The sequence below is a fragment of the Myotis lucifugus genome, unplaced genomic scaffold (assembly GCF_000147115.1).
Source record: "Myotis lucifugus unplaced genomic scaffold, Myoluc2.0 scaffold_182, whole genome shotgun sequence".
In the NCBI taxonomy this organism is placed as follows: domain Eukaryota; kingdom Metazoa; phylum Chordata; class Mammalia; order Chiroptera; family Vespertilionidae; genus Myotis; species Myotis lucifugus.
Genome location: NW_005871230.1, coordinates 837286 through 849043, shown reverse-complemented (window position 1 = coordinate 849043; position 11758 = coordinate 837286). Strand labels below are relative to the sequence as shown.

Here is an 11758-nt window from a genome sequence, read left to right as displayed (position 1 = left end):
CACCCATGGATACATATGTGCTAATAAAAATATACCATATGTAAGAAGCATGACTTCCGAATTTTTCCTGATAAAGTAATTGAATGCTGACTTCCAAGACATAGACCCAACTGTTCCCCTTTTGGATGGTAAATGAAATGCAAATATGTGGTCTTGATTATCATAGTGGAATAGAGATTTGACAGATTTAAAACATTATATTTCTGCCAAGATGATTGCACTTTCTTTTCTTCCTTCCTTCAAAAACCAATATTATTATTTTCCATGCACTTTTCCAGCTGATGGATAGATTACAATGGCACTGAGATTTCCAACTCCACTTGGCAGGCTTGGTGTAAGGGTTGAACGTTTTAAAGATTAGCTTGGGCTCATTTTTATGAACTGGGAAGAGGAAAAACAATTTCTGCATATCAGATTTGCAGATTAAAGACTCACACGTTGACCTGTGGGCTGGTGGAAGTCATTGGTGCTTGCATTTGCTTCCCCATCTCTCTGGAACACACAAGAGGGTGGCCAACCCCAAGGGCACAGGGGCCTAAAATCATGTTTCCATCATATCTCTCTCTGGTAGGTTGGAGGCCAGGGGCCACAGGAAGCACTAGACTCAAAAAGGACAATTACACAATAGAACACAGAGTTACTTTTTAGACCACATTTCACCCGAATGCTATTAATCTTGATTTCATGAGTAAATTTTTATAGTTTTGAAAGGATACTAAATTTTCTGAGTGCCAGGCTTTTAAAAATGTTTATTTTCTATATTTTAAATTTTTAATGCTGCTGACTGGAAAAATCATCTTGAAATTTAGCAGTAGCATGATATTTTTGTGAAATACATTTTTTTTTACATCCCACCTGTTAGGATCAGGGTACTTGACAGCAAACAATAGAAACTCCAGATAATTTAGATTACAAAGGAATTAATGCGAAGGTTGGTGGGTACCTTACAGATCTGATGGAAAATGCAATAGAATGAGGCTTAGAAAATACTCAGGAATGAAAGGAGGTTGATGGCAGAGGAATCTGCCAAGATCATGACACCGGAATATTCTAGTAGAATACTACTTCTGCATAGGAGACCCAATTGCCATGGGTGCCAACTCCACTGGACACTCACTGCCCCCAGAATATTGACTCTACCACTGCCACCATAAAACCATGATTTATTCTGTCTCTACATCTCTGTATCACTTCCTGCATTTCAACATGTCAGGTGGGAGTTCCTGAAATTAGCTGAGTCAAGGTGCTGTCACACCTTAGCTGTCTATGGTTGCCAAGGGAGAGTCTATGGTGCCCTTCAACCTTTGTAGACTTATATACAGGAGTTATCCCTAAATAAACTGTCCCAGTCGACCCCAAATTCTATTAATTACTTATTCTGCCTTAGCCTGGTCGGGACAAGCGCAGGTGTCTGAGGGTCTGCAATAACAACGCCCCCTCAGATCTTTAAGGCCTAAGGCAACTGAACAAAGTCATAAACATCAACACACAGAGACAGATGTTAGTCTGCCATCACACAGGGGTTTATTACCAGTTCCTAGTGGATCCTAGCACCAGCGCGGCCACTCGGTGATGCACACCGACAAGGACGAAGATGAAAACGGGAGCGGCCGTGGCTCGGTCTCAGTGGAGCATCTCAGGGTCGTAGAGTGACATGGAGTCCTCCCCTCTCGGGACAGGAGACACCGAGTATCAAAAGTCCGGGGTTTTTATGTGGCTGAGTAAACACGACGGTCCTTATCGGTGGCTGCTGGCTGTGGTGTGCTGTACTGGTGCAATATGGGTCTAGGGTACAAGTTCTGGGCGTTCACTCATTGGGAAAGTACATTTGGGTTTTGTGGGTCTCACACAGGGTTACAACTTAATATTGAAATATGGGGGTAACTACATGCTAATACAATCATAACTATAACATAAACACATCTAGATAGTGTGGTGCCAAGAAAGTAATAAACAATCATGTCTCATTTTTTCCATCAACATATCCATCCATATAGCCTCTAAATCACCCACTAATACTTTCTTTAGTATCCGCAGCAAATATATCTATCCACTAGAAAATATCTACTCATAATTTCTACTTCTTTTCTATTTATCAGCTTTCTCACTAATTGGTTCCATCATCCACCCATTTTTACCTTTTTTTTAAAAAAACATTTTTCCTTCTATTTCTTTTCTGAGTACTATTTTATACCCTTCCACACTATATCCATGCATAATCTCCATCTCTTTAAAATGCTTAATTTTTAAGGCCAAACCATGCAAGATTATTTCACAATACAAAGCATGATTGCAAATCAAAAAAGCTGGCATCTCAACCAAAAGTGTATATCCAGCTCCTAAGAAAGCATCTTCACATAAATATTCAACTTGAGGATATTCTACAAGAGCTGCTGGAGGCTAAAAACAGCAGTTAGCATAATAAATGGGAGAAGTTCCTCAGAAGGCTGATGGACATCTTCAGCAGAGCCAAACAGCTGAGGGCAATTCCCCTAACCTGATAATCGTGTATTGTTTACCAAACCTTACCTTTGATATGTATATCTGCTTTGCTAAAGGGCAAAATGTGTGAATAAAAAGCTGTGAGTGCAGACATTTGGAGAGCCACTCCACTAGAGAACTGGTTTCTGTCTGGCTCCCCCAATGCCTTCCAAATTTATATTCTTGTCTAGTCTATATCCATTTATGCGCAGCCCTTCTCCAGATTCCTGAACCCTTGCAGCGAAAAGACTGCGGCAAAGAGCAAACTTGGTGTGTTGCTTCCCCTCCCCCCAAAAATGGACGAATTGACATCCTGCTACTCCCTATATCATTCTCTATTACTGGAACCACCCTCTGAGGTGTTTTAAGAATATTGGGGAAACATGTTCAGTTTTTGGAAAGGCTAAGAATACATTATTTTCCCACCTACAAATTCACTATGAAATACAATGTTAATAATTATTAGATTCCAGTAATAAAAGATACCTGTATCTTCTCTCCTCCATCAGAAACTTCACAAAACAGAAAGCATATATGTAAACAAAACTAAAAGTATCACACAAGTCCAGCCCATGTGGCTTAGTGGTTGAGCATCGACCTATGAACCAGGAGGTCACAGAATTCAATTCTTGGTCTGGGCACATGCCCAGGTTGTGGGCTTGATCCCCAGTGGAGGTGTGCTAGGGGCAGGGGCCTGACAAAGAAGAATTACTGAGTAGGCTGAGGGGCAGGGACCATGGGAGAGAAAAATTGCTAATTATCTCGCTAGAAAAGCAATGTGTTATGATTAAACCCAGCCAGGTGTGACCCTGCTCGTAAATTTTATGTAAACTTTTTACCCTGCCAGTACCAGGAACGGCTAATGAACCGCTTTGCAGTTTGTTTTTTCTTTTTTAAAAAAAATACTTTGTAGTGTTGCAGATAAAAGGTCTTGCTGTACTCTCGGTCAGCACTGCAAGCTGTGATGCTCCTACGGGAGGGACACAGCTGCAGTTAGCTGGCCAGCTTAATAAAGGCTCTTAAAATTTAAATTCTGAGTCGGTGGTCTATCTCGCTGAGCTAACCCATAACAGAGGGAGTGCAAGAGGCAGCCAATTGATGATTCTCTCTCATCATTGATGCTTCTATTTCACTCTCTCTTCCTCTCTGAAATAAATAAAAATAAAAATGAAAAGTATCACACAAATAAGTCAAAAGGTTTAATTTTATTGAATAAAGAAAGTTCATTCAGGTCTTACATATGTCATAGGAATACTTTAGATTATAACAGATTATAAATCAATAGCTGATTGGAAGGAAGGAATAAAGAAAGCAGTTTATATTTTCAATGTAGAAAAAAATCTAATTGCTACAGATGTCTTGTAAAATTCCCAAATTCTAGCCACGTTTATTGTTTAGTGGATTTTTTTTTCCTTTTTCAAGGGATGAAAATGAAATTCAATGTGTATATTATTGGTTACAATTAGTATAACAGCTTGAAAAAAATCATGAGACAGAAGCATAAATATAATATAAAAAGACAAGATTTTAAAATTGTATTATAGGAATATTAACTATAATAAGTGGAAAAGATACATTAAAATCAGCACTGTATTACACTAGTTCAAAACAGAGCTCATAAGGCAGACCAAAACTGATGCAAGTTAAGGACAATGGTCTGTTTTTAGGAAGGGTGTTCAGACAGACACCACCACAAAGAAATGCCAACACTAACTATGCGGTCCCCTCTGGTTACTCAGTGAAGTGTCAAAGGTGGAGGGACTGGTGAGCAGTTCAGGCTTTCTCCAGGGACTTGTAGTATTCCACCAGCACAGTCCAGGCCTTGGGAGCCATGAAACCCTCAGGAGGCTTCTGGCCGTCTCGAGCAAGTTTGCGCATTCGTGTTCCCGAAATAAATTCAAAGTCTTCGTGGCTGAAAGAAAATTATGTCACACCTTAAAAAACTTAGTTATAGGAAAATATTAAGAAGCATTTGTTCCTTCTGTTCACAGTAGACAAACTTACCGGGGAAAAAAAAGGATAACATGACTTGTGACTATCAAGCTGATTTCAAAATTACCACTGAGTAAAAATACCACATTCTTGAAAATCATCCAATTTCAGAACTGGCAAACCTATTTTAATTGACATTTTTACTGAGATCATTGTAGATTCACATGCAATTATAAGAACTAATACAGCAAGATCCCATGTATCCATTTAGCCAGTTTCCCCCAATGGTAACATCTTACAAAACTACAGCATAACATCACAATCAGGGTGTCAGCACAGAAACAATTTACCATCCTACTCAAATCTCCCTTGTGTTATCCGTGCTCATTTCCCAGGGCGTTTATTTAGTTCTGTGCGATGTCATCACACGTGCAGGTTCATTTAGGCACCACAGTTAAGGTACAGGACAGTTCCCAAACCAGAACGATCCCTCAGGTTGCCCTTTGATAGCCATACCCATCTCACCCTCTGCTCCCCAGCCCCTGGCAACTACTAGTTTAGAACTAGGAACTTAAAAAAGAGAAAAATAATTTAGCTAGTACAGATTAAAAACTTTTAGGAAGGTTGAATCTGAAAGGCTAAATGCATATTGGAACATTAAGAGAAAAACTGGAATTTCATAATGGCAACAGAGAGTAGGTAGCAATAATTGCTATTATTCCACTGATAAGCTACTATACCTACAAAACACACCAAAGCCCTTACACCATTAAGCATGTGGCACCTACAGCTATTACACATATCGTCTACTGGTAATCTCATCATCTTCTCTCAAACAACGGAACCAACTAGAAAGCAGACCAGGACCCAGCATGAGTTCTGGGTCACTCAAGTCACCAAATCACAGACCTCCCTATTAGAAGCTGTACGTTTCCTCCCCACTTCATTATCTGTGGAGTTAACCTGAGGATCCAGTGACATCATAAACTGCTAAGTGGCCCTTCCTTCTAGTCGATGCTAGGTATGTTTTAATCACATTTCCAGGAATCAATGAAGGAAATAGCCAGAGATGCAGACAAATATTATGCAGAAAGATACATATTATGAAAGTTGTTTTATGATAGTCAAATATTATAAATAACCTAAAAGTTGACGGTTCTAAATAAATGATAGTATAGCCCTGAGGAGAATTATGTTATTAAAGTACAGCTAAGGGGGGGGGGGGGAATGTTCATGATGTAATTAATACGTGAAATAATCAGGACAGAAAACTTTATACACAATACCACTGCAATTTTGTTAAAATACAAGGGATAGGGTGGGGGAGGAAGGCTATAAAGAAATACCCTGGCCGAAACCGGTTTGGCTCAGTGGATAGAGCATCGGCTTGCGGACTGAAAGGTCCCAGGTTCGATTCCGGTCAAGGGCATGTACCTGGGTTGCGGGCACATCCCCAGTAGGAGATGTGCAGGAGGCAGCTGATCGATGTTTCTCTCTCATCGATGTTTCTAACTCTCTATCCCTCCCCCTTCCTCTCTGTAAAAAATCAATAAAATATATTTAAAAAAAAAAAAGAAATACCCTGAAGCGTTAATAGGTTATTTCTACAAAGTGGTATCACGAGTGCTTTTACTTTTGTTCAATATGTGTTCTGCAATTTTCTACAATAATGATTTTTATCAATTATCAAATAAAGTATCAAAAACAATTATGAGTAAAAGCTTATTTTAAAAATCTCTATCCAAAGTGATGTATAATACTTCAAATTCCTTTCATGAAGCTGACACCTCCATCATTTGGAATGCCACCCCAGTGAGAGCAGGTGAACAGGATGCTGCTGTTCTGGCCCCACAGCAGTGACACTGCTACCAAGCAGAAGGCACTACCTCTTTCATTCAGACATGCGACCCCTTCTCCTAGTCGCCCTGTCTGCTCTTCCTATTCCCTGCACTACCAGGGAGGCAAAAAGACATACAGGTGCCCAGTATTCCAACAGCCCTCATCTTCTCAGGTAAAATATCTTTTAAATGTCTACACAAATCTTCAAAGATGATGATGAGAAGGAAAGGGTAATGGATAATGCCTCAAAGTAGGCTGGATTCAAACAGTTTAAATCTAGAAGGTATCTCCAACTTCTGTCATCTATTCAATTTGCAGAAAAGTCAGAGCTACAGTACTATACTGGCCCGTGCAGATGAAATGGTGACCACAGTTGATACATGAAGTAAGCAACCATTTCCCTCTTTTTTTTTAAAATTGATTTTTAGAAAGAGTGGAATGGAGAGGGAGAGAGAAAGAAACATAGAGGTAAGAGAGAAACATCAATCGGTTGCCTCCCGCATTGACCGGGATCAAACTTGCAACCTGGGTATATGCCCTAACTTGGAATTGAACCCAAGACCCTTTGGTGCACGGGATGGTGCTCAACCAACTGAGCCGCACCAGCCAGGGAGTGATCATCTTCCTCTTCCATGAATGAGTACAACTTAAGGTGAGAAAAAAGAAATGTACTGCATGTGAGCTAGGCCTAGAAGCAAGATTACGAGAGATTTTTTTAAAAATCAGAAAAGGTTGGGGTTTGAAACATAATTTGTAAATTGTCAACACTGAAATGAAAACTGAATTTGAGAAAACAGATAAGCTCAGCAAAAGAGAAAGTATTTGTCAAAGGAATAGGAAGAAAACCAAGTTGATTATAAGAAAGTCATGGAAGAAGGGACATTTTAAAAGATTAAGGCCACAGAGGGGCTAAGGAAGATGGCCATGAAGGAAGGAAAAAAAAAAAACAACAACACTGGATTTACAAACCAGAATTTAAATTTTCTTTAATGTAAGAGTTTTAGTGGATGATGAAGAAAACAGATGGAATGGTAAAATGACAGAGACACAGAGGAGAAAAGATGCGATCTTTTTTTTTTTTCCCAAGAAAAGAGTAAGTACACAGGCAGAACAAAATAAATGGCAAGAATGAAGTTCAGAGCTAATTTTAGAAGCAGGATGAAAACCAGGAGGGAGGAAACAGGAAGATGGAGAAGGTCTGAAATAAAGAACACAGGGAAAGGAGCTTTGACAAGGAGGAGGGTCAAGAATGAAGAAAAGAATAGTGATGATTTGAAGTTAGAAGAAGGTGAGGCGGTTACTGTTTCCACAAAGACATAAGGTTGACTTCTGAGGGTAACCAGAAGCTGTATGGGAATAAACTGGTAATAGAATCCAACAACTCAGTCAACTATCTCCACCTCATCTTCAGGTTACACCTGAGAGGATCAAAGCCGGGCCTAGGCACGAGGTCAAGGGGGTTGGGGGGCCAGATATCTTCCCAATTGTATCTCAACATCTTCGCTCCAGCCTGATGTAAACTTAGTTTAGCTGAGAACCAGTTGACAAAATCTCGGACTAAATGTTTCAGTTCCTTAAAAGGTTCCCTTACCAGCTCCCTAACTAAGCTTCATTGAGGAAAATGATAACCTTAGAGCTTTCTGGCCAGGTAAATTTGAAATTCTGACTTTGAAAAAGAAAACCTGTGTCACATGCATGAAGCGCTCTTTGGCAGTTGATGGCAATGAGAAAGATACAAGAGCGCAGCAGCTGCTGGATGATTCTGTCCTGCCTTTTTGATTAAAGGAAAAAAGGCCAGACCAATTAAAGTCTTTTCTTTCCCCAGAATGCCAAGCTGTCTGAAATCCAGAAGTTTGCTTGCATTCCTTCTGAAATTGCATTTTAAAACCAAGGTCCCTGGGTACCTCTTTTCCTGACGCTATTTCACACTCCATCTGCCCCGCATGCCACAGGCATTTCTTCATCACATGGAACTGGAGTTCCTGCTTCCACATGGTGGTGGTTGCACTCCACCCTGGCTACGAAAAACACATTTATTTCCCTCCGCCTCATAACTGTACTTCTATCTGTCACATACGGATTCTGTTTGGCATCAAAAGTCCGATGCAAGGCCTGGACACAAGAGTCACTGTCTGTAATCGAATCACAGTGTTTACAATTATATATTTAAATGAACACGACTTTACAGAAATAATTAAATCAAGCAGAAACTGAGGCATTCCAGGAATGATCTAAAATTAGCTCTGACCTTCACCTGTGAGTAATCAGGAATCTGCCAAAGCAGAGAAGGCTACTGAATAAAAGACGTAAGGCTTTGACTACAAAGCAACTCTACTTAGGCTATCTAATTTTACTAGTTACCAATCTCCCATGGAACCTGGAAAAAGAAACACAAGTATGTTTTGGTTTTTTCTTCTCAAAACCACTTGGTCATAGATTCTTATAATCCACAGCTGAGAGAACTCCAGCTCTTATAAAAAGGGGGAGTGCATTTAAACAGCAGGAAGGGGGGAAACCAGACGACCAAGTAGACTACGTGGGACCCTGTGGGACCAGCATCTTCTCCCACATGGGACACACTAACCGCATGTGGCCAGCATCTTGATTAACTCCGGCGGACAGTAACTGCTGGAGATTTTACATCTTTACAACCATCTGCTGTCTTTCAGTCCACATATGTGGCCATCAGAGCCACTAGCACAAGCTTATTTACATGGACAAGGGCTGGGGACAGTAGATAGCTCTTCAAGTGTAACTGTTCATATCCCATTAGGCCAGCTTTTATAAAAATGCTAACTAGATGGTTAAGTGATCAGAGAAGCAAAGAAGAATTTCTTTTCTAATATACTAAAATTAATGATGGTCACTTATAAGTGAATCTAACAAACTACTTGGGGTCTATTTAACTTTTCATCCAGCTTGAATGATGTTTACATATAATATAGTACATACACATCAACGACCAAGAATTCTTAAGAATGAGGTAAAAAAATCATCTTTTCACAACCAGATAAATAGCTATTTGTCTTTCTTTCTAAAAACTAAAAAGCACTGGTTGACATCATACATGACAAATTTCAAAACTTTTATTTCCAAACCAAGACCAATTGAAATATGCAAAACATTTAATTACTAGAACTTAATGAACCCAATTCTTAAATCATCATGTTTTCCTTCCACTATCTCAGTCTTATAAATAAAAGTTAGAGAACTGCTTCTATCAGACAATCAGTCAAATATCAAATTGCCAGGGTTTCCTGAAGTCACTGCAGTCAACTCAAGTTTCTTTACCGTAAATGGGTCACAAATCTGTAATCTACCAACAGTGTAGAAGAGCAGGGTTTTTTGGTGGCTTTTCATTTCCTTTACTGAGGTATAATTAGCAGATCACATTGTATTAATGTCAGGTGAACAACATAATGGTTGTATATGTGTATTGGGAAATTATCACCACAATAAGCCTAATTAAAATCCATGGTCATGCACAGTTACCAAAACCAAACATTTTGTCTTGTGATGAGAACTTTTAAGATCTACTTGCTTAGCAACTTTCAAATATGCAATACAGTGTTATTAGGTCTAGTCACCATGCCGGACATTACATCCTCATGACTTATTTATTTTACAACTAGAAGTTTGTAGCTTTTGACTAACCTCACCCATTCCCTCCCGCCTCTGGTAACCATCCATCTGTTCTCTGTATCTCGCAGCTTGAGAACAGGGGTTTTTAACTGAGTGCCAATGAACAGGTTTCAAAAGGATCCACAAATACCCTGCTGGGCAAAATTCTGGGTTTCTGTGCTCTCTCAATTAGAAAAAGGTACATCACTTTTCATCTGCTTCTGAAAAAAGCCTCCGATTACTCAAGAATGACTCAATTTTCAGGAAACTAATCCTGGAAGCTCTCAGATGCCCATCGCCACATAAAGCTGCCTGGGCTGAGGCATCTGGCTGAGCTCCCCTCAGCAGGCCGCCCAGGGCTGTTCTGAGCAGACCGCTGACATGCTTGGACTTTGCTCCCTGTACAAGGCCTCCAACTAAGGCAGGAAGTTATACAGAGAGAAATGATACATTTTCAAAGCAATTTTAAAAAGTAGTAGTCCAAAGAGCTTAATTATTTACAAGTCAACCATAAAAATTAAGTGAACCCAAGTACTGAATTCCAGGTAACAAGGACACTGGTCTAGCTATATTAAACAATTTTCTTTCTATTTGTCACAGGGTTTCTTAAATGTTTTTATCATCTGCTTTCTACTATTGTGGCATATGTGACTATCTTCATTTATTTAGAAACCAGGATTTCTAGTACTCTGAAAACACAAAGATCAGCTCCAAGTATCAAAGTAAGAAGAAGTCTCTGAGGGAAAAAAGGAATGCTTCATTTTCATTTGTCAATCTACACTAATAAAAGACAAAGATGCCAATTGACCATAACTTCGCTATGCCCAAGCCACACCCACCAGTCAATCAGAGCAACTATATGGAAATTAACCCAACCAAGATGGCGGCCAGCAGCCACGGAGCTGGAGCAAGCAGGAGGCTTGGTTGCCCCGGCGATGGAGGAAGCCAAGCTTCCCGACTGCTCTGGGCGGCTCTGGCCTCCGCTGAAAGCAAAAAAGTTTGTTATAGAAGAGAAATAAATCCCAGATACCTGCTTCCAGCCAGCCTCCACTGGGAGCTTGGGTAGTTGGGGGCTGTGGCCAGCCTGCAAACAGCCATCAGCCCCTCACCCAGGCTGGCCAGGCACCCCAGCAGGACCCCCCATCATGAAGGGGGTGTGGCCAGCCTGAAAACAGTCATTAGCCCCTCACCCAGGCTGGCAAGGCACCTCAGTGGGGACTCCCACCCTGAAGGGGCTGTGCCAGCCTGAAAACAGCCAACAGCCCCTCACCCAGGCTGGCCACACCCTCATGGGGTGAGGGTCCCTGCTGGGGGGCTTGGCCAGATTGCAAACAGCCATCAGCCCCTCACCCAGGCTGGCCACACCCTCATGGGGTGAGGGTCCCTGCTGGGGGGCTTGGCCAGACTGCAAACAGCCATCAGCCCTGCACCCAGGCTGGCCAGGCACCCCAGCAGGGACCCCCACCCTGAAGGGGCTGTGGCCAGCCTGCAAACAGCCATCAGCCCCTCACCCAGGCTGGCTAGGCACCCCAGCAGGGACCCCTACCCTGAAGGGGCTGTGGAGAGCCTGCAAACAGCCATCAGCCACTCACCCAGGATGGCCACACCCTCATGGGGTGAGGGTCCCTGCTGTGGGGCTGTGGCCAGCCTGCAAACAGCCATCAGCCCCTCACCCAGACTGGCCAGGGACCCCAGCAGGACCCTCCACCCTGAAGGGGGTGTGGCCAGCCTGAAAACAGCCCTCAGCCCCTCACCCAGGTTGGCTAGGCACCCCAGCGGGGACCCCTACCCTGAAGGGGCTGTGGCCAGCCCTGCAAGCAGCCATCAGCCCCTCACCCAGGCTGGCCAGGCACCCCAGCAGGACCCCCCACCATGAAGGGGATGT

At 41.8% G+C, this 11758-nt stretch overlaps 1 protein-coding gene across 6 annotated transcripts in view; it reads right to left on the bottom strand.

Moving 5' to 3' along the window:
* Positions 1-3667: 3667 nt before the first annotated feature.
* PAPSS1 (3'-phosphoadenosine 5'-phosphosulfate synthase 1) overlaps positions 3668-11758 on the bottom strand; it is a 110037-nt gene continuing 101946 nt past the window's right edge. For 4 of the 6 annotated variants that reach the window (XM_006096589.3, XM_014462490.2, XM_014462489.2 and 1 more), the window contains one exon: positions 3668-4393. In XM_006096589.3, the coding sequence (XP_006096651.1) occupies positions 4255-4393 (139 nt within the window). In that variant the 3' untranslated portion in view covers positions 3668-4254. Of the gene's footprint in view, positions 4416-11758 lie in introns of all 6 variants that reach the window. The other 2 variants (XM_023760460.1, XM_023760461.1) reach the window with 2 other exon arrangements.